Raw genomic sequence first — 24,193 nt, 5'->3', positions numbered from 1 at the left:
TTTCAAAACGTGCGACAGTTATGTATTTTGATATACGATACCTCGGATTAATGCTAGTGATGTACAATGAGATCTTCATATTGAAAACGCCATTGCAGAATGTGCTCCTGACTCCCCTATACCCATTTGCCCATTGAAAAAATTATAAATTTATTTTTCATTCATAATTTTTATTTTCTTGTTGAAAAAAATGTACATTTTTCACACACAAAAAATAAACTTATTAGAAATCTTATATTTTAATTACATTCACATACATATAAGCTATATTTGGCACATCAATTATGTCTATATAAGAAAAAAATCTTGTATGATTGGCTTAAAAACTAAAAAGCCTGAGGGTCTGCTAATATTTAAAAACAAAATAATAAATAAATGCATTAACGCGTTAAAGACACCAGACACAAGAAAACTAAAATATTAAATTACCACATTAAATTATAAATATACAAAAAAATCACAGCTGTAACAAAAGGTATGTAGGTGGGTTAGGCAAAAAATAACCAGAAAAAAAATATAAAAAAACCAAAATGGTTTTTTGTTGACCCTGACCTACTACAATACGCAGTATATTGTGGTATGGTCTTGGGAGGGGTTTTAGTAGCATTTGTTGGGTATCTCAGTTATCCTCATAATCGTTATATCAAATCAACATATCAACCTCTTCATAATGGGTAGGGGGTCTCTTCCAATCTAATCCAAAGCATTCAAGAATGGAGCAATTGAGGGGAAATCTTCACAGTCTGGAATAGCTTTGCCCTTGAATTTAAGGCATGACTCGGCACAGGTTTGACCTTGGAAATAGTCACCGAACATTTTCTTACATTGAGCACAGTTATTCAAACAGATTTGAATGTAATCAATGCCACCCATGGGATCTGCGGGAAAGGGACAAAGAATAAAGTTTAAAAGTGAGAAATTGTAGAATTTTTGTTGTTGTTGAGACTACTTACCAAACCTCTTGCCATAGTGGCCAATTGAAGGCATGGCCTGGCTAATTTCAATTACGGCAAAGCAAATGGCAACTACGGTGAAGATAACGGCAACGGATTTTGAAGAGAACATTTTGTAGGCTGGAAAGAGAAGGAGAAAACATATTTCGAATTATGTTTTTTTAAATATTCACTAAAATACAAATAAACACCTTTTTGCTTTTCTTTGAAATTAATAAAAATCTCTTCAATAATTTGATGTTCCATACAAGGAAAAAAATATTGTTTAAGGTTATAAAAACACGGTTTTAATGCTTTTACGGTAGCTGATTGTTTTGAAATAAAAACTTTTCAATATTAAACCAGGCTTTTGTATGGTTTTTATAACCATACGGAGTCGAAGTCGTTATGACCAACCAACCAACAGCAACTCTCTTTAGTAATCTCCATATTCTAGCACGCAAAAAAACGCGTCGCAAACTCTCCTGCCGGCATTTTTTTCTTTATAAGAAAGTTCGAAAAAAGTACCAAATCCAGTTAAACAAAAGCCAAGCCAAGGCAAGTTGAGCTTGAGCAGAATTGCCACTATGAATGTCTGTCTTTCTGTCGGTTTGTTGGTGGCTTATTAATTTCTCGTTTAACTTAATTATGTATTAATTAGTTGTTTTATTGGTTGTAATCTCAGTTCTCGGGTGTAGCTTTTGTAACAGGATTTTTTTTTAACATATTCGTATTTCTAATCTTTTTATTTTGAATATCATTATTGAATCGCGTGTCCACTGAATTCATTTACATTCTTATGTTAATTTTATTCTAGCAAAAACCTGATTTAGTACGCAGTCGAAAACAACATAATTCGCCAAATTCTAATGGTTAGTGGTACAAGGCTATTACATAATATTGGGTCAATAAAATCATATATCATTTTGTAATGATAATAAAAGTGTGAAAGTGTTAAATTATTTATATTTTATTCATTTTATAAAATATTTAACATATAAAAATCAAATTTTGTAAATTACAAGCCTATTCGATTTTTTTGAAAAGTGCCGAAAAATTGTTTATTTCTTCTGTGCTCAATTAGTTAAGTTCCCATTCAGTTAAGTTCCAATTCGACTACAGACGAAAAAGCTTTCTGCAAGATGGGTGCCGCATTTGTTAATAGTCGATCAAAAACGCATAAGAATGAACATTTCTCAAGCGTGTTTGGATCGTTTTAAGCGAAAACAGTTTTTATGCGTCGTTTCATAACAGAGACAAAAAAACAATCCAAACAATGGATTGAATCTGGAGGAAGTGCTCCAAAGAAGGCAAAAACAATTCAATCGGTTGGTAAGGTTATGGTAACGGCTTTTGGGACTTGAGTGGTATTTTATTGATAATTTTCCGCAAAAGGGTGAAACAATAAATTCAGAGAACTATTGGAACCTTTTGGATCAATTAAATTCGAAAAATTGGTATTAGTAACATATTTTTAGAGTTTTGTCAAAAAAGTCAGATGCCCTTACCCGGGGTAGTTTGGGTATATGATGGGGCATATCCGTCCCCCATAAAAATAGTCTTATATCTGTCTGGTTAGAATTTAGACGCTTTAGAGATAATCGCCCATGTGCTGCATTTCGATTTTGCTCGAATGTGAAACATTTTCCCAAATTTGGTGTGCTCCATTCAGAATTCCCAAAAAATATTGGGAATATAATTCGAGCACATATAGCCTTGTGGATTGAAAACGATATGAGATCGTACGTGTTTTTCTGAGCACGTACAAGTTGAAAAGTAATATTTAACGTGTTTTTACAATATATATTTAAAAAATACAGTATTTACATTCGTTTTTATAGTAAAATTAAAGAAAATAAAAAAGGTCTCCTTTTATCAAAAACAGCGCGTAACATTTTTGAGATCAATCTGGCAACTGAACCACCATATGATCAAAATATAAATAGAATCTATAAAAAATCTACTTTTAAGATTTCCAATAGTCCTTTTACTAATATTTTTGCAGATGTGTGTCATCAAAAATGTTTCTAAAGCGTAACCACTGTCTCCTAGAAGCCAACTATTTTGCATACCATTTCCTCTTTTGTTAATGCTGCCTAGCTGCACTCATATGCCAAATAAAAGCATCATGGCTGGATCCTGATCTGCAGCTGTCCACAGCTTGCACACACTTTGTCTTCCAGGACATTCATTACTCTCCACAATATTTTACACATTGTTGTGCGATCAACACTTATTTTTAAATCATTTGCCCACCAATAGCCAGAAATCTTAAGGTAGCTGCTAACTGCAGGCTTTCGGGAATGATACTCTTGTGTATGAAAGCCAGAGAGTTGGCTTAAAATGCCATAAATGCTTATTTTAACACGTTCCAGTATCGTTAGACTTTTTCTGGTAGAAACCAGGGCAATTAATAAGCCAGCAAATTGCAAATTCTAATGAAACATATGTTTTTTTTTATTGAACACATTTCGTAACATATTGAACACAGCTATGCTTTCGAGCCGCACTTTCGCTCGAAATTGATCACACCATTTTGAACAACATGGGAATTTAAAAAAGTATGGGAATTCAAAAACATGTTACATGTTTTGTTTTAATAAGCCACTCAATGTTCTACGTTTAAGGATATATATTCCATCGGCGGACCTTGAAGTCACAAGGTCACATAAACACCAGAAACGTATTTTTTAGAGTTGGGTAGTTCCGGAACGAACTAGTTCATTGGAACTATTCGGAGAAAGGAACGATCGGAACTAGTTCCAGCTCTTTAATTAATATTGTTCCTTTTTCTGATCTCGTTCGTTTTCTTATCCTTTTTTCTCGTTATTTTTTTTCTGATCTCGTTTTTTTGTTTGATACCGTCCCGTTATTCCCATATTCTTCATTCGTTCGTATTTAAAATTGTGTAAATAGTTTAATTTTATTATTATTATAATTTTTGTTTTAAATATTTTCATTTATTTATAAAAAAAGTATTTTGTGCTTATCGTCCTGCAGTTGAATTCTGTAGCTTCATTTCATTTTTTTTTTCATTTTTGCACAATTTTCAATTTATGCATTTATTAACAAATCACCACGGAACTATGTGGGCGAAAAAAAAACAAAGATATTCCATGTAGGAGTTGGAACTATAAAGAGCAAAGGAACTGTATGGATCAAAGGAACTATATGGAGCAAAGGAGCTATATATAGAAAAAACAAGAAAAAAAAGGAATGACGAAAGACAAAGGAACTATGTAGGAGTCGGAACTATATGGAGCAAAGGAACTGTATGGAGTAAAGGAACTATATGAAAAAAAAAAAACAAAAAGAACGATGAAAGAGAGAGAGAGAGATTCAAAGGAACTATTTGGAGCAAAAGAACAATAAAGAGCAAAGTAACTGTATGGAGTAAAGAAACTATAAAGAGCAAAGGAGAGGGACGAGAATGTTCGATCCGCTAAGTGAACTAGATTGCTTAACTATAGTATTTTCCCACGACAACTTCCACTGAGCTCTAAGTACCTGCGGATCTATATCCGAGCCTGAGTGGTATTACGCGAAATTTGCACACTTTTGAACGATTAGAGCTCAAAAGCTACTCTGTGGGATTTTTTTCCGAATAATGGTATCCGGAGTATAAATGTACTCCATAAGATTAAAATTTTGCTATTTTACACAAAAAAGTTTTCATTTATTTGACAGTTTATGATCAAGACATCCATTCGAATTAGTTGGTCAGATCGCAATCACCATGGAAAATTTGTGATGTTTTGATGATAACTGTGACGTTTAAAGTGACTAGAAAATCAGACAAAAATAAATTTTTCGTTCCATTTCATACCACAAATATCATCTTGACCATAACCGGAACCCCAAGCAAACTTTCATAGCCATCAGCGCTACATTACGCCCTCTAGTATGGTGATGGTGATACTAAATATTTACGTAGAACACTCTTACCCGAATGCATACAGCCATATAATTGGTATAAATTTAATGGTCAACATATCCTGTCTTCAGTAGTAAATATATACCCCATAGGATGCAAATTTTAATCACTTTTCACATCTGGATACATTTGATCCGCTATCGATCGTTATTAACCCTTTGAGCTATGTTTTTTCCGTAATCATAGAACAATTTCCTGTTCACAGATTTAATGCAACTATTCTATATAGGATATGAACAAAATTTGACATCGCTACATTCTTACATCCTTTGTGAAAAATAGAAATACAATGTCAAGAGTCTCAGCAAAAATTAAGAATGTTGGTGTACTGTTTAGGGCAGGATTCTCATTGGATGGAAAATGTTCATACCAAAAACTAGCAATATTTACATTAGTTTCGGGGTAGTAACCCTGAAACATACCATCCATTATTCAGCGGTTTTTGTGAACGTTTTTCAAACAAATTGGGTATATTTCAAATTTAAACAAGGTATGCACAGTTTTGTTGGAAACATAACATTTCCCCCGAAACCCCTAAATTTTAAAATTATTTCCCCTGATCTAATTATGACCAAATTTGAGGATGAACTATATCGCTATTTTTTCAACTGCACTTTTAAGTCGGAATAGAAGACAACAGGGTCTTTTATATCGAAGAGAGTACTTCAAGCTCTTATTTATGAATAGGAGACCACCGAGTTTTCTATTGGAATTAGTAGATCTCATATATTTTTTTATAAATATGTAGAAGTCCTCGACGTTAGTCCTTAGGGTATTCTGCATAGAACACCTATAGTGTTCTCCACCAAAAATAATCAATGCTTACATTTTTCAACCGAATTGGCTTTAATTTGGCATTCTGATCGAGTACAAAATTTAAGTACTTTTTTAAAATGATGAACTCTGCGCTTATGTTTCACTATTTCAGAAAACCAAAAGTTCCCAATTTTTGTAAGCATACTAGGCTTCGTTTATTTATAATTCGAATTATTCCTTTTGAAATTTAAATATAAATAATACACATAATTTAATTTCTAAATTCAGAATTTTAAGCGCCTGATTTTAATATTCCAATAATCAAATTACAATCGAAATGTGTTTTGTAGTAATCTGCTCAAAACATTTCATTTCAAATATACCGGTTTTCAAAATTTCTCACGTTTTGTATGCAAATTTTTTTATATTTTTTTTTGTAGTTTTTGTATTTATTACAGCGCCTATGATATTAAAAGAATTTAAATAATTTAGTGCAAAACAAAATCTTTTATAGTAAAAAAATTAAAATAATGTGGACAAGACTATTCTGCCGTATACAGATATTCGACACGCACCATGTAACTGGTTTCATTCAGCGCGTGTCATTTTAAGCCATAAACAAATGTGAACGGTATTCGATGAAAGGCGAACATGTGAATACCCTGTAGCAAAGATTAGTAATCAGGAATGTAAATAAAATTTAAAAAAAATTTTGATAATATTCAAAGAATGTTCGGCTTCTTCATTGATGGAAAATTCTATTCAAGAAATTAGTGGAACTGATATTGAATTAAAATCGAATGAATAATGAAAACGAAATGTGGTAGTAAAAGGGTTCTAATTTAAGAATTGAATATTGGAATTAAGAAATTTATATTTGAAAATTAATTTTAAATAAATTTTGACACAATAAACAACGATATTCGAAAAAGAAAAACTTTGAAGATTTGTACATAGTATTGTAAAGGTCTATATGAAAGAATGGATTTGGAACAAATAACAAAGAAGGTAAATTCTAATTTGTAAGTCGCTGTGAAAAATCTTGTCAAATCATCAGGGGTTTTTTATCACGTTCAGGTCTAAAACCATTAACCAAAAATGTGCTCATTATTATCGGAATAATTTTTCGAACCTGTGTTACAAACAGGACGACAAACTCGCAATACCTGTTATATATTTTTTAATTCAACTCAAAGCTACAGTGCATGTCTAGTGCGTTGCATTGACACAAAGAAACCGGTAGGTAGTTAGGTTGCTTGCCAGACATAAGAAGTGTTAAATTATGGCATGTCTTCTGCATTTCAATACAATGGAATACTTTCAGATAGGATCTCTTCGACAACAATGGTCGGACGCTTGAAGATCCGTTTCACTATTTTCCATGATTTTTTTTCGCCTCAATAATTAAAATAATATATATGCAATTACTAACCAATCAACCCAATAATTTAATGTCAACAAGCATCCACATACATTTATAAATATAGATATAGCTGTATGCTATGACGTAGTTTTGGTCAAGTTTAATTCTTTTGTATTCCTTGTAATATTTCCTGCCAGTTGAAACAAAGAATGTAGAAAATATTGTTTACATTTTAGTTAATAAACAATTTAATCAAATTTTCCTGTTGATTTGGGGGGATTTTTTTGGTTTCTGTTTACAAAATGGGGGATTTATCTTCAATGTTTATTTCTTTTTCCGTAAACATAAGAGATTTGTTGATGCAGAATTTATTTACATTAATATGAATTACTGGTTTTTAATTAATTTAATTGGAATTGTAAATATTTCTTTGTAATACAAAGTGGTAGTATAATTTGGATTATCCTTTATAGGTATGTGTGGCTCACTCAAGTGGTTAACTAAAATATATCTATGTAAATATATATCTATACTAATAAACCTGTGAGCGGAGCAGTATAGTCGGATGGGGCCGACCATACGATACCCTACACAACTAGCACAGAAATCTATCTGTCTGTGGATTTTTATTCTGAGCCTGGGTAATATTTCTTGCCCGATACAGCATTTCTTCCTTACACCGACATATTTTCCGAATATTACCAATATTCAGTACAACTCTTCTAATTACTTGTCCATATTCCCTTCACCGTGGGTTGTGTTATGATGTTCGGCTTATAGTCTATAGATGAATCGAAAAAAAACACAAAAAAAATAGTTTTCGGTCCACTTCATCCCAAAATTATTATCTGATTATCACCGACAATTATAGGCTGGAACCTCATGGAACATTTCAAAGCGCTATATTTCCGCCCTCTAGTGTGGTAAATATTACATAATATCTGAATACGTAAGCACCTGTAAATATTTTAGTGTAACTCTCACATCCGAGTACATACGACAATATAATTGCTTTCAATTTAAAGGCCAAACCCTCCTCTTGGATATACTATCGACTTCTCGGCTCTATGTCCTTCAAGAGTAAATATATACGCAATAGAATACAAAATTTTGTAATTTTTCACACAAAAGTCGGGGCCCATTTGACCCGCTAAATATTGACAGATCATTATCAAAGCAGCCATGCTTATTCTTTGGCCCAATCCCCTTCTCCATGTAAAAATTCGAGATTTTTGGGCCATAATTGCGGCCTTTGGAGCTGGAATCCTGAAATGTGCAGTTAGGATCACTGTTGGGGTATGTAGGAAGTTGGAAAATTCGTAACAATGTGAACTAAATGGTACTAAATTTGGTACAATTTGGATTGGATAGATCTGGAACACTAAAATTTGGAAATAAGTTTATTGTTGGAGTGTAGGATTGGGGGTATGGATGTAGTTTTTGGAAATTTACTAAATGGTACTATATTTGATACAATTTGGAATAGTAGAAATGTAGAGTAGAATGTAGAATAGAGGTATGTCGGTAGTTTTGTGAATTCAAACATATGTGTACTAAATTTGGTTCAATTTGAATTTTGAGAATTTGAGAGCTAGAATCCTGAAATTTGGACTTAGGTTTTCTGTTGGCGTGTAGAATTGGGATATGTAGCTAAATTTAGGAAATTTGTACTTATGTGTGCGAAAAGTACTAAATATGAAACAATTTGGATTTTGGTGAACCGATGTGCTTTAATACTAAATATTTGGAAATTAATATTAGAGTATGAGTATAGAATTGATGTATGTAAATAGTTTTGGAAATTCGTGTTGAGATATGGAAAGAGAACATAGGTAATAAATGATACTAAGATTTTAATTATGGTGGGTATTGGCTTTTAAATAATTTCCACATTCTACCAAACTACTCCGCTCAATGGTTTATGATATGATTGTATACATTTCTGATAAAAATGTTAGTAATATAGCCATTTGGCCAATGTATTCTCCAGACTTGATGCTCGCAGTTTTTTTCTCTGCCCAAAACTGAAGATAACAATGAAAGGAAAGCATTTTGAGGGAGTAAAAGAATAATCGAGGAATTCTTGGCTATACAAAAAATCATGTTTTAGAAGAGCATTGATAATTGAAAAAATCGACGGGATAAGTGTTTTATATCTGAGGGGGATTTTTTCAAAGGGTTCGTTTTTTGACAGACCTTGTAAATTTCTATCAAATTTGGATGTCAAGTTTACATTTTTCAAATGTCAAATTTAATTTCTGATACTGCTGGTATTAACACATTTGTATTTAGATGTTCATTCTACTGGCGGTTGTAACGTGAATCTAATTTAAAATTATATTGGCGAGGATACTAAATATCCAGAAGGATATAGTCACAATAGGACGTTTTTTGAGTTATGGCTCTATTGCAGATTAAATCGGATGAGGAATATGTTTGTAAAACGTATTCTTCCTTTATTTCGAGTCCTTTCTCGTCCTTATTTTCTTTAACCATAAACTGAAAAAAAGATGAGATTTTTTTGACCTTCAAATATTCTTCAAAAATGTCGCTTATACAATTGTAGATATGGTTTCATCGAGATTTTCCACTTTTAACTGGGTTTTCCTCATAAAACTGTATCGAAATTGGAAGGTTTTCTAAAGTTTCGATAGTATTTTTTAAATACAAAAATAAAAGTTGCAGTGTAATTTATGTGAATTTTATAGAATTTTTATATGAAAATATTTTATAGTTTTTTATTTATACACTACGCTTTTTTTTTAACACTTTGGAGTACACTTGAAGACGTTTCTCTAAAATTACTTGTATCTACTTATATAGTACGTGAGAAATTAAATTTTTATTATATTTGTTTGTCTTTTCTAGCAACTACAAACAATTCACTATTTTTTACACTTTTCTTTATTTTGTTTGTTACTCACTTGGTATTTTTGATTGATTTCAAAGAATTGTATTCGAACAAAATTGGTTAGACGTAAACAAGTGATTGTTTCGACTGTTAATTTGCGAATGATGTCTTCTCGATGGTTTGTTGCGGTTTATATACTTGCAAATTTGTACTTTGAAATTAGTGGGGGTCATCTCAAATTTCATTTGACAACTCCAATAACTGTGATTTCTCGAACGGAAGTTATCCTCTTAATAGTTTTACAAAGTGTTGTTCTTCCGAATTAAATTAGGATTTGTCTTATTCATTTTTTCTCTTTTGTTAAGTGAAATTATCCATAGGTGATGGTGTGCATCGGCGACATATGTGTAGTTGTGGATAATAGCTAGAGGCTAATTGAATGAATCAGGCTTAACTGTTTATGGGGATATTATTGAGTTTAACTGGTGTTGCTAATAAAGGGTTCATATTATTTCAACATATGATATTTAGATAGCTACAATCATAATGCTATTAAAAACTGATTTTGAAGGTTTTCTTTATGTTCATCTGTTATTGATTTGTGTGCAAAATTTTAAGTACTTAAGAAGATATTTGTTAATTTCAAATGTTTTTAATAATTGAACATATTACTTTTAAACCTTGTTATACTATACGCAAAAGTTGGATTGTACATTGATTCTTTCCATATGTTTGCAACACCTCCAAATATTTTTTTGGGGACCCCACAATGTATATATGCATATACGTCATTCCTGGTTGTTGAAGGTTGACATATATTATTGCCAAAAATTGTCTATATAGATCTATGTTCTGGCACATTCCGGGTCAGGTGATAAAAATTTTCAAGAACTGTTTCGGCAAGAATCAATAAAGTTTCTTCAACTAAGAAAAGAAAATGTGGTTCATGTTGAATTGCTTTAATTTGACATATCCAACTTTATCGAAACAATTTATTGCTATTTTCATATAGGTCCATATTTTGTCATACCAACATATAAGAGCCCAAGCCTCATTATCGGAATTTGAAATTTTTTTGCTAAGTTTGTCCAAACTGGTGAAACCCATATTCCTATAGAATAAAAACGTCTTCGCTGTTCCATGTTGAATGTCTTTAATTTGGTATTTCATTTTCTTAAAACAAAAACAATTTACTAAAAGGTCCATAACTGTGGCCCGAACAATATTTAATTAATTAACCTGTACTTAATTAAGTCTTAGGTTAAAAATAAAGCTTGAAAAAATCAATATTTATAAGAATAACTGCTATTTCTAGCTATATACTAAATTTGGTACCATTTATTACTTTTTTAGTTCTTATCTCTAATACTAATTCCACATTTCATGATTCGAGCTATATAGATTCACTCAAATCCAAAATTTACCATATTTAGTAGACATTAATATAAAATCCCATTTCTACCTACAATCTTACGGGAATCATCTTACAAAAATTTTATGATTCCAGTTTACCCAAATTCAAATTTAGTATCATTTAGTAAACAAACATACGACATTCCAAAACTACCTACATATCCCAACCCTACACTCCAACAGTAATATTAATTCTTATTTTCATGATTCCAGTTCGAATAAATAACTTAAATCTAAATTATATAAATTTAGTACCATTTAGTACATATAAGTACAAATTTCTATAACTACTTATATCATAACACCTATAGAAAGCGTGTTCCCAATTTCAGGAATTCAGCTCTATCGGTTCACCCAAAATTCAAATAGTACCAAATTTAGTAGCTTTTGTACACATTAGAGTAAATTTCCAAAACTACCTATATAATACATGAAATAGAAATCTTATTTCCCGATTTGAGGTTTCCATACCTATCGGTTCACCCACATCCAAACTGTATCAAATTTAGTAACATTTGGTAGAAAGTCCCCAAACTCTAAGTGATCCTAACTCCAAATTCCAGGATTCCAGCCTGGAATTTGGATTCGGTTCACCCAAATCCAAATTATATAGAATATAGTATAATTTTGTATTTTTCGTATACATAAGTACACGATTCCAGCTCAATCCTTCACTCCAAATTTAAATTGTACGAAATTTAGTGCCGATTAGTACTTTTCGTATACATGAGTACACACTTCCAAAACCACCTACTCATATCGATCCTATTACAAAGCCTTGATTCGTATTCCAAATTTCGAGTTTTAGCTCTACGAAAATGTAACAAATTTAGCACCTTTCGGATACTTATAGTTCGAATTTCCAAAACCCCTTGGTACATCTATCTTACACTCCATCAATGACCCTCAATCCACATTTCAGAGTACTTGTTCTAACGGTTAGCAAAATACCAATGGTACCATATTTATTATCATGCCGTTCTAATACGAACTTCCAAAAACCCATCCGTATTTGACAACTTTCGGACTAAGAGCCCACATTTCAAGATTCTTGATTCAGTCGTTTCATGTGGGCCTTCATGAATACTTAAGTCAATCAGTCATCACTTTACTGTTTTATATATATATATATATATAAAGATTTTGGAGACGGTCAAATATAGTTGACAAGAGGCACATAAGTAGTACAGGATATAATTTTAATTCAGGATATAATTTTAATTGTAATTTATGTAACTTGTTGTTTCTTTCTTTGCAGGTCCATGGTGACAATTGGTAAGTGCTGTAATTATAGTTATGGGTAATCACCCAGTTTTTAAGTCCAACATAAGTAAAGACGCAAACCCGCTTCTTATTTATTATACTAGTGTGTAAATTATCCGTTAGATGTCGGCGTAGATTTCTATTAGTAGAAAGAAAAATCTTAAAATATAAAATTAGTTTTAGTCCAATTAAAAAGTGCTGAAATTAATATTAGTATTCACAAAATTTTGGGGATTGTAATACAAATTTTAGGTAGTTTAGAGATTTTGCGCATTTTATTAAACTTTTTACAAAAAAAAAAAAAAAATGAATTTTGGTTTTCTATTTTATTCGAATACTAATTTCAGAAGTTAGTATTTTGCATGAATAATAGTTTTTTATAGCAATTAACATAAATATAGTTTTAATCAATAGTGCTCACTGATTTCGTCGTCCCTCCCTATTATCGATGGCATTTTTGTTCCTTATGGCGAGAAAGCATTTGACGAGTATATTCAGAACCCAGAAGGGAAAATTCAACATAGGTCAATTGTTGAGTTATGGCATGAACAATTTATTGTAAAATACATAAAGACACAGTTTTTATCTTTCTTTGTGCCTATTGCAGGTTATTTTTTATATGACATACACTCAGAAAATCGAATGAGGAATATTTTTGTAAAACATATATTGTTTCTATCTCGAGTCCCTATGGGTATTCTTCGTACTTAGATACTTTAAACGTAAATTATAAACCACAAGGAGAGTTTTTGATCTCCAAATCTTATACAAAAATTTCACTCATAAGATTATACAGGGTCATCAAAGAAGAAATCGATATTCGAAAGCTTTCATTGCTCATTTTCATTTCTACCCAATTGTTGGCAATGATCGGGGTCCTATCTATATTCATATGGGCGACATTTTGGTAGAGTATTTAGAGGCCAAATTTTTGTCTGGCCGTTTCTGGTCAATTGTTTCCTTCAAACGGGCTAGTTGTTCACAGTAGAGATCAGAATTTAGCGTTTGGCCATATGGAAGCAACTGAATAATCCCCTTCTTTCCGGCATTTGGTGGTAATGCATAGCAGAACCTTCATTGCCGTTAGTCCTGGTTTGGCCACCGTTTGAGGTGTTTCACCACACTTTGACCATGATCGTATGGAGCACAGGGTAATCGTATGTGATCCATTTCTCATCTCCAGCCACCATCCGTTTAAGAAATGGGTCTAGCTCATTCCGTTTGGCCACGGCTTCGGAGATGGAAATTCGATACTTCCTAAATTTTTCTGTTAATTGGTGTGGTAACCAAACATCGAGTTTCTTTTTGAATCCAGCTTTGTGTAAATGGATTGAAACAGTTTTATGGTCGATTTTTAGCTCCAGGGTGATGTTACGACTGCTAAAATGTCGGTCAACTTCGATCATTTCTCCGATTTTATCGGCATTTCTGCCGAAAAATTATACTAATAGAACCCAAAAAGCTAAATTTGTTATGTTGAACAACGAGAAAATAATCTTTAAAAAACCAAATATATATGGGAATCGTTGTCAATTAATACCAACATCCTGAAGCAATAACAATGTGTATGCAAAATTTCAAAGCTCTATCCTCAATATTGCGAATTATATTTTATTGTTCCATTGTTTGATAGACAGTTGTTTTTTACTTACTTTTTTACTTTAATCACATACTTTATTTAAACTCGTTTATTATTTTCCCTCACATGCAAAGTTCGGCAATTATTCCAACCATATGAAAAAAATGTTAATCCCAAATAAGAAAGTGAAAGTCATATCTACCACATCACACCTACATACTGACACACATATGTGTGTGTATGCATTTATATTTATCTCTCTGTGCTAATGGTAAAATTAATTTGTATGTCCTTCAACAATGACGTTAAATGTTCGCTAGAGAGCGGGAGAGACTTTCCACTGAAATTATGAATGCAATTAAAATAGCTATTTAATTAAAAATTAATTGTTACATTATTAAATTATTATCGAGCCGTATTCTTTTTTCACATATGGTGAAAAAATAATAAAAGGAGATTTATCAGTTCAATGTCATATGGATATAAAAAACAGGCATACGAACACACACACACTCACATATGCACATTCACACTCGCTTACACAAATAACAAACGCTCATTTAATTAAGCTGCTTTTGGGAAAATTTTTTATTGAATTTTTTCATTCACTTTACCGAAGGTGTTTGAAATGAGTTGAGCTATAGCCGCTGTTTTTGCTTTGCTGCAGGTGTGCTGCAAAGTTAAATGGGGATTTTGTGTTTTTGTCGTTAAATGGATATGTTGTTGTCATTTTAAAGCAGGGAAACTGAGCATGAGAATGACATTTAAAATGTTGTGTATTTTATCGATATTAAAAAATTTGGTATCGAATTCCGAACTTTGTTAAAGGGAGCTGATAAAAGCATGCTGTAGTAATGAAAGTGGTTTAACATATTTTTGTAATGACTTTCATACTATAAGTTTTTCATTATCTGTTTATATAAAATAGTTTGGGGGATAAGTGATTAACATATTAACGACCAGGTTGTCGATGGGTGAGATAATGCATGGTTGTTGAAAACTTGCAATACAATGATATTAAAAGGTCTTAGTGAGCCGATGTAAGGTAAATTCTTTAGTGATATCATAATATCCAAATTTTCGTCCGATCCGTTTATTTCCAAATTTTAATCATTATGGCTAGCGAGGATTTGTAAACTTTGCAAGGATATAAAATGTGTCACATCGCAATATTGGTTATACACTCCAAGTTTTTTTTTAACAAATCCATTTTAGACAATTTGGACAAATTTACAAATGCCTGTCCGACTCTTGGTCTGGCTGTTGGAAAATATGAACCGATTTTAGCCCGCTCCTTCTGATACCTCTACTACAAAATAGTCAAACCTTAGTAAAAAATTAATTATACCCTCTGCCTTATTGCTAATGGCTTTGCTACGATGAAAATATGTCCTAGACCCAATATTGGTTGGACGCAAAGCTATTTACAAAATTTTCACACGATACAGGGTTGCCCATATTCGACGGACCCATCTGGCAACGTCATAACTTTTGACAGAGATGTCACATCGCTTAATGACATACTGCGTTTGAAGCGTCAGTCCAAGCAGATTTTTACCATGAACCAATACTCGCCACGCGAGCGCTCTGAAATAGTTGAAATGTACATTCAACAAAAGAAGTCAATTATGAAAACTCAACGTGCTTTTAAAACATTAAAAAATGTGAGAAGTGCGCCTTCTAATCCGAAGAGGCCATATAAAAGTCGACCAAGGCGATCGGCCGAGAATATCGCTGCCGTACGAGCCAGTGTTGAGAGATTCCCAAGAACATCCCAAAAACGCCGTTCTCAGCAGTTGGACATGGCTCAGCAGTTGGGCATTGATTTGCATCAGTTCCCGTACAAAATTCAATTGACGCAAAGAATGTTGCCTGCGGACAAGCCTCGTCGATTAGAATTGGCCCAAAGTGTCGTCGAAATGGCCGAAGATGACGAGCAATTTTGGAACACAATTATCATGTCCGATGAAGCCCATTTCACATTGAATGGGACCGTAAATAAGCAACATTGCCGTTTTTACGCCACTGAAAATCCTCAGGAGATTCAAGAAGTGCCTCTTCATGACGAAAAATTCACAGTTTGGTGCGGCGTTAGTGCGATAACGGTCATTGGGCCTTTTTTTCTTCCAAAATGAAAATGGCCATGCGTTATCGCGACATGATGACCAATTTTGTGATGCCAATTATTCGTCGAAAGCGTATGAGGCAGTTCTGGTTTCAAAAAGACGGCGCTCCACCGCACACAAGTCGCATAACAATCGATTTTCTGAAGAATTTGTTTTCGGGCCGTTTGATGTCGAAAAGTGGTGATTTGAACTGACCACCGCGTTCGCCCGATTTGACGCCTGACTTCTTCTTGTGGGGATATTTGAAGTCAAAAGTTTACGTTAACAAGCCGTCGATTTCATCCAAACCGTCCGATTTCATCCAAACGTTGCATATCGTAACATTTATTGTAGTCATAAGAAAGGTTCGAAGATGGGGTATATCAGCCTACTTCTTATCATACCAAACCTTATAAAGTAATTACTTCTAGTATCTCCCGCACAAAGTGTCCGCAACTCAAATATTGTAATATTTTTATCAGGCTGCTAAAAGAGCCTATCGGTCTTCTCCAACTGACACCTCTTCAACAAGGATTAACATTTGATCGAGGGTCATTTTGGAATGATGACGTAGGGAATGGTATATACCAAACAACGGCTCTGATTGGCTTCAACTTGGCAGAGCCCACTCTTATTATGGAGAAGCTTTATTCATCACAATTGAAATAGTGAGCTGATATGTGCCGCAAGTTCACCCATAAGAACTATAAAAAAATGGACTGAGACATCGGGTTAGTGGCCCACACTACTCTACCATGAAAAAGCAACGAGCTCCGCACAAGTATAATGGTCCACGATTTATGTATCTGCACTGGGAATGTGCGCACGTTGTACAGAACAGGCGCAGATTTCGCTTTGGTGGATGTATGATCAAGAAATGCGATGGAAAGGGCAGGCGTAAGTAAATGAGATGATTACGCCCTGTATTATACCTGCCATGAAACGAGACGTGAGTTTGGCTGCGGATTTATGGTTAATAGGAGAATAAAAAACCTCGTCTCCAGATTCACTCCAGTAGATAAGCGAATTGCTATAATCTATAAAAGCGAAGTCTTATTTGCACCCATGCTCTGACGGAAGCCAAAGACCAAACAGACCGAAGACATTTTTACGAGTGCCTAGAAGGGAAAAAAGGTTGGGCCCACCGTTGGAAATTCAGCTTCCTTGAAGAAACATCCGACAACGGATGTTTCCTTCGCGGTAGACAAAACATGGTAGTTAGCAGCGCCAGATTCAAACATCTCGATATACACAAGGCCACTGATCAAGCAATGAGAAATCCAATCGATCATGTTGTGTTTTAGATGCTTCATCGATCTGAGGAGCGAATATAGATTCGGACCATTACCTTGCAGTAGCCAATTATCACATATCTTAATGCAGTAGCAAAGGTCGATCTAACACAACATGGAAACTCGATGTCGAAAAGCTGTAAACACAACAGGTAGCAGATCCCTACTCCGTTCAACTTACCCAACAGGTTGACGAAAGCACATCTTATCCCGATATGGATATAGAAGCACAATGGCAAAGAATTGCCCACTCCCTACAATCAGTAGCAAAGTCAACACTTGGGTACCAAAGACCACTATCAAGAAATCCGTGGTACGATCGGGAGTGTCGTAATGCTACTAATATGAAAAACGCAGCGTATAGGGCAACCCTGCAGACAGTTGCAACACCTAATGCTAGAGAGAATTATTGGGAGACAGGCAGAGAGGAGAAACGTATTTTCAGACAAAAGAAGAAAAAAAAAACAAGAAAAATGTAAGCGGGGGCAAATCGAAATGTACAAGAGTCAAAATAAAGTTCGGAAAATTTACCAACGAGTAAAAAAACCAAACCGAAGCCTTTGATGCAGTCACATCCTCCTGTAGAGATGAACTAGGAAATCTGGTGACAGATACAGACAACGTTTTGAGGATTTCGAAGGAGCTTCTAGTATCGGCGAAGAAGATACCACAGAACCAATAAGAGTTGACGGTATAGATTGTATACCACGTAGCCAAGATGAGGTCAGAATAGCAGTTAATCGGCCGAACTATTTAAGATTGGTGGTCAGATGCTGGTCAGGAGCATGCACCAGCTGATTAGTACAATTTGGCTAGAGGAATGCATGTCCAATCATTGGAACCCCATCATTCGGTATCCCGTGCGCAGAAAAGGAGAGAAGACGATATGTGCCAACTTTATAGGAATAAGTCTCCTTTCCATCGCACGACTGAATCTGACATTATTGGACCATACCAATGCGGCTTCATACCTGGCACGTCCACCATTGACTAGATTTTCACTCTGCGCCAAATCCTGGAAAAAACCCTATCCATTTAGGAGTGTTGAAAGCAATGTCTGCGTTCGGCATTCCTGCATAATTAATACGGCTATACAGGATAACTTTAAAAGGCACAAGGTCATCAGTTATAGTCGCAAAGGACCACTCGGAGCGCTCCAGTACCGAACGAAGATTCAGACTAGGTGACAGTTTGTCGTGTGACCTTTTTAAAATCCTGCTGAGAAAGGTCATACCAAAGGCAAAGGTGAACAGAAATGACACTCTGTACCCCAAACAACACATGTTACTCGCCTACGCCGATGACATCGACATAATGGGTCGAACATTGAGAGCGAACCTTTGAACAAATTGAGAAGGAGTCTGCCAAAGTTGATGGTATCAACGCGCAAGACGTTCAGTAGACTCGGACCAACTGTGGTACTTGAGAACTACAGCTTAGAGGTAGCGAACGATTTTATGTACCTCGGTATCGCCATAAACAAAACTAATAAAAATTCGGAGAACTAATTGAAATTCGGAGAAGAATAGTGTTGGCCAACAGATACCACTATGGTCTATGTAAGCAGTTTAGAAACAAGGCCACCTCCCGCCAGACCAAACTCACACTCTAAAAGACGCTGATACAAACACCAGAAAGCATATGTTACTTGCCTACACCGATGACGTCGACATAATGGGTCGAACATTGCGAGCGGTTATTTGAACAAATTGAGATGCAGGCTGCCAAAGTGGGACTATCTGCAGTAAATGGCGAAAAGACCAAGCTAATGTATCAACGAGCAACTCGTCCAGTAGACTCGGACCAACTGTGGTACTTGAGAACTACAGCTTAGAGGTAGCGAACGATTTTATGTACCTCGGTACCGCCATAAACAAAACTAATAACATCTGCTTTAAAATTCGGAGAAGGATAGTGTTGGCCAACAGATACTACTATGGCCTATGTAAGCAGTTTAGAAACAAGGTCACCTCCCGCCAGACCAAGCTCACACTCTAAAAGACGCTGATATTATACGTGCTGTTGTATAGATCTGAACCATGGGTACTTGCGCAAGCAAATAAGGCAGCTCTTCGAGCGTTTGAAAGAAAAATTCTCCGAAATATCTTTGGGCCGATCTGCGTCGATGGTGTATATCGCCGTCGAATGAACTATGAGTTGTACCAGCTATTCTCGGACATCAGCATTGTTAGACGTATCGAGATGCAGCGACTACGATGGCTAGGCCATGTTGTGCGAATGAATGAGAATGTCCCAGCTCAAAAGGCATATAAAAGCGAGCCAACTGATGGTTCCCGTAGAAGGAGATGGAAAGACCGAGTAGAAAACCACATCTTGGAACGTGATGTTTCATATTGGAGAAGATGCGCACAAGACCAACTCGCTTGGAAATCGTTTTTAAGCTCGGCTTATAAAACAACCGTTCTGTAACAAACAAGCTATGTAAGTAAGTGTGGGGAGGTACAAGGAGGAGTGGACCGATATTCCCCCATCTTCGAACATGAACTAAGTTTCGAAGAAACATTAAGGTATGCTAAGTTTGGATAAAATGGATTACTCCCTTCGAAAATTATCATGAGCACCAGTCGGCCAGACGGACGGACATTTGTAAATCGAATCCAAATTTTCTGAAACGGATTTGGTCCAAAGAAACATGGGGCTTAAACGAGTATTTCGATGGGGCATATTTTTATCGAATCGAAGTGTATATATCCTCATTAGCCATAATGCTTAGGGTCCATGTTTTGACATAGTCTCCATGGAAAGATTCCGCCACAAACAAAAAAAAAAACCAAACATCAAAACCCTAGTGTGCACCATTTAACATATGCAAAGTAATTTTGATGATTGTAAAATATTGCTCTCCATATAATTTTAAAAAATTGCGTATTATTTGTGTTGCTTGTTTACATCATAATATAGTCCTATTTCTAGTTCAATGTGTATATGGTTCAGTGGGCTGCGTAAATACCTCATGTCCTAATAACACACACAATTGCGTTTAACTTTCTATTCTATTCTAAAATTAAAAAAAAAATTGATTTTATTTTAATTATCGCCCGATATCAATTATAATGGATCTTTGCTGTATGACAATATATACAAAAAATATAAAAAATAAATTAAAACAGATTACTTTGGCCTGAACCTTTTTTATTTTTTTGTTCTCAATATTATATACATTACGGTATTAATATGATAACATGTTTTTTGTTTTTTTTTTCAATTTATTCTTCAAAAGCCAAGTAAAATCAATGCAAAATAGACAATTATATTATGCAACCTATACTGAAAAATGTACGTACGGACATGGACTGTAAATGAAGTATCTTTCTCTCTAAACTCTCGATTCGGCTGCTACTGCTGCTGCTGCTCAGATGCTGACAAAAGATTTTTAAACATTTTAATTAAATTTTGCTGAAATCTGATCAAAATGTAATATTGCTCTTTGCACTTTGTATATTGTGTCATATATCGCATCGTATGTATGTATGTGTTAGGAAACAATGTATGTATTTGTATATGTGTGTTGTATACCTTTGACATATAAATGTATACATATTTACATATGTATATATGTAAAATGTATGTGTGTAATGTGTACATATGTATATTTTCTCTAATAATACATTGTCCAGATACACATGTATTTGAATATCCTTTTAACATGTTCTACTTTTGAGAAAATCGTTTTACCTACATACATACACAGATATATTACACAGATCAACAGAAAAGAGATTGCAGAGGTAATCTGTTTATATGTCTAAAGGATGTGGTATGCTTTCTTCGGTTTTAAAAATCAAGATGGTATTAGTATTGAATGCATAAAGAAATAGGTTGCAATATTATACATTGACTAAATATCGAGACTGTGGTGGGACCTTTATACCTATGTTTAAATAGGGTAAATTTTAAAAAAATTGTTTCTCGTCCTCCATAAGTCCAGAATACAAAATTACAGTCCCTTCTATTGTAAAATTCGGCAAAAATGTTAAAAATACAAAAAATGGGCGGGATCTTTATAAGGAGGCATGACAAAAAAGAATGGATATAGAAAATCGTAACCATAAGTATACCCTCAGCCAAGTCATAGGGTTTAGGGTATAATCATGGGGGTGTATACTCGTTGATATGGCAAAAGGTGCCTCACCCCATTTATTTATTTTTTTTTTGACTGAATCCGTTTGATACAATTTGGACTTAATTTATCCAGTCCCAAAAAGGGTCACAGTTTAGAACATTTTACAATCTGATAAAAATTTAACGCAATATTCAAATTGCTTCCAAATATTGCACATCATAATATTATTCACAAGCCTGGATCAATCACGAATGCGAGAATCATCCGTTTTAAAATTTAATATCAATCGAATTCGATTTGATCCAAATTTTGCTAATCGTAATATTTTACCAAACCTACATCAAGTCGGATCCATTGGACCCCACAAAGGGTCAACATTACAAAAACAGCTACTTACTACATACTTACTTGATGGCTAGAGGAAGAACATTTCCATAAGACGAAATTAAAAAAGATTTCCAGGCGCGACCATCTTATGTGCAGTTTTTCTTATCTTTTCATCGAATTCATGCCTTCCCCTTCTGCGTAAATCTTCAACTGGTTCGCTGGTGCCTTTTGATCTGGGGCATCCTCATCCATTCTCACAACATGACCTAGCCAACGTATCGCTGCAGCTTGATATGTCTGACTATGTCGATGTCCGAGAATAGATGATACAACTCATGGTTCATTCGACGGCGATATTCACCGTCAACGCAGATCGGTCCATAGATCTCTAGGATAAGTTTTGGTCTGGCTGGAATTGGCCTTGTTTCTGAACTGCTTACCTAGACCATAGTAGCATCTGTTGACCAACACTATCCTTTCCGAATTTCAAAAAGGTATATAAAATCTTTAACTATCTCGAAGCTGTAGTTCTCAAGTTCCACAGTTGGTCCGAGTCTACTGGACGTATTGCGCGTTGATACCATCAGCTTGGTCTTCTCGTCGTTTACTGCCAGACCCACTTTGGCAGACTCTTTCTCAGTTTGTTTAAAGGTGGTTGTTACCGCTCGAATGCGGCTTTTTAGTCAATGAATAGGTGGAATGTGTCGAAGTGTTTTTCATGGGTCTTTTCCACGATCTGGCGCAGAGTGAAAATCTGGTCAATGGTTATGGTATGGTGTTATGTCTTGGTTTCAGTCGTTCACACAGCACACTGAATAGCACTTTATATGCGATGGGAAGGAGACTTAGTCATCTATACTTGTCTCCTCTTTTGTGCACGAGACACAGGATACTAAGGTTCCAGGATACTAAGGTTCCATGCACCCCTCTTGACCAGCATCTGACCACCGGTCTTGAATAGTTATTGTTCTTCAGCTGATTAATTTCCACTCTGACCTCATATTGGGTAGGTGGTATAAAATCTGTACGTCATCTCTTAATGGTTCTGGGGTATCTTATTCGCAGCTACTATTTGTAACCAGAAGCTTTGCAAAAGGCTCCTTCTAGATCCTCAACACGCTATATGTTTCTGTCACCTATATGTTCTATCTTCATCTTTACAGGAGGGTGTGCCTGCGCCAAAGGCTTCGGTTTGGTGTTTTTCCAATATTTTTGTACCCTTCACCACACTGTGGTACAGGGTATTATGTCTTTGTGCATACGTTTGTAACAGGCAAAAGGAAACGATATAGACACGTGGTTCCTTTTGAGAATATGCATAGAATCACTCTCTGAATCGATTTATGCATGTCCGTCCGTCCGTCTGTAGATGTTAAATTGTAAACAAAGTACAGGTCGCATTTATGATCCGATTTGGATGAAATTTGGCACAAGTCACTTATTTGGCCCAAGGACGAACCCTATTGAAATTGCGAAAAATCGGTTCAGATTTAGATATAGCTCCCATATATATTTTCGTCCGATTTAATGTAAACGGTCCCTATATATCTTTCGATTTGAACGAAATTTGGCACAGCGTAATGTATTAGGTCTAGAATGATGTGTGTAAATTTTCATAAAAATCGGTTCAGATTTAGATATAGCTCCCATATATATTTTCGTCCGATTTAAGGTAAATGGGGCTCCAAAGTCCCTTTATATCATTCGATTTGCATGAAATTTGACATAGAGTACTGAATTAGGTGCAGACCGATGTGTGCCAAGTTTCGAGAAAATCGGTTCCGATTTAGATATAGCTCCCATATATAGGTTCGTCCGATTTAAGGTAAATGGGGCACCAAAGTCCTTCTATATCCTTCGATTTGCATAAAATTTGGCACAGCGTACTGAATTAGGTCCAGAATGATGTGTGCCAAGTTTCGAGAAAATCGGTTCCGATTTAGATATAGCTCCCATATATAGGTTCGTCCGATTTAAGGTAAATGGGGCACCAAAGTCCATCTATATCCTTCAATTTGCATAAAATTTGGCACAGCGTACTGAATTAGGTCCAGAATGATGTGTGCCAAGTTTCGAGAAAATCGGTTCAGATTTAGATATAGCTCCCATATATAGTTTCGTCCTTTTTAAGGTAAATGGTGCACCAAAGTCCCTATATATCTTTCGATTTGCATGAAATTTGGCATAGAGTACTGCATTAGGTCCAGAATGATGTGTGCCAAGTTTCGAGAAAATCGGTTCAGATTTAGATATAGCTCCCATATATAGTTTTTTTCCGATTCTATGTAAATGGT

The 24,193-nt window shown here is 34.8% G+C and overlaps 1 protein-coding gene across 1 annotated transcript; it reads right to left on the bottom strand.

The window, feature by feature from the left end:
- Nucleotides 1–649: 649 nt before the first annotated feature.
- On the bottom strand, nucleotides 650–9,938 carry LOC133333465 (eclosion hormone). Its single transcript, XM_061541783.1, has 3 exons — nucleotides 9,910–9,938; nucleotides 954–1,073; nucleotides 650–878 (listed from the first exon to the last, which is right to left on the bottom strand). Exons 2-3 carry the CDS (start codon nucleotides 1,063–1,065, stop codon nucleotides 694–696), a joined length of 297 nt encoding a protein of 98 aa, XP_061397767.1. The 5' UTR covers nucleotides 1,066–1,073; nucleotides 9,910–9,938; the 3' UTR covers nucleotides 650–693.
- Between the last annotated feature and the right edge of the window lie 14,255 nt (nucleotides 9,939–24,193).

Source organism: Musca vetustissima, unplaced genomic scaffold (assembly GCF_032173495.1).
Source record: "Musca vetustissima isolate MV318-11 ecotype Yass unplaced genomic scaffold, APGP_CSIRO_Mvet_v1 utg48603, whole genome shotgun sequence".
NCBI lineage: Eukaryota > Metazoa > Arthropoda > Insecta > Diptera > Muscidae > Musca > Musca vetustissima.
This window is presented reverse-complemented; position numbering and strand designations above follow the sequence as displayed.

What these genes read in the sequence shown, in the direction of transcription:
- LOC133333465 (XM_061541783.1), bottom strand. Translation starts at nt 1,065, where the DNA reads ATGTTCTCTTCAAAATCCGTTGCCGTTATCTTCACCGTAGTTGCCATT. An exon ending in CCACTATGGCAAGAGGTTTG is followed by an intron (nt 879 to 953) that starts GTAAGTAGTCTC and finishes CCTTTCCCGCAG; the next exon opens with ATCCCATGGGTGGCATTGAT.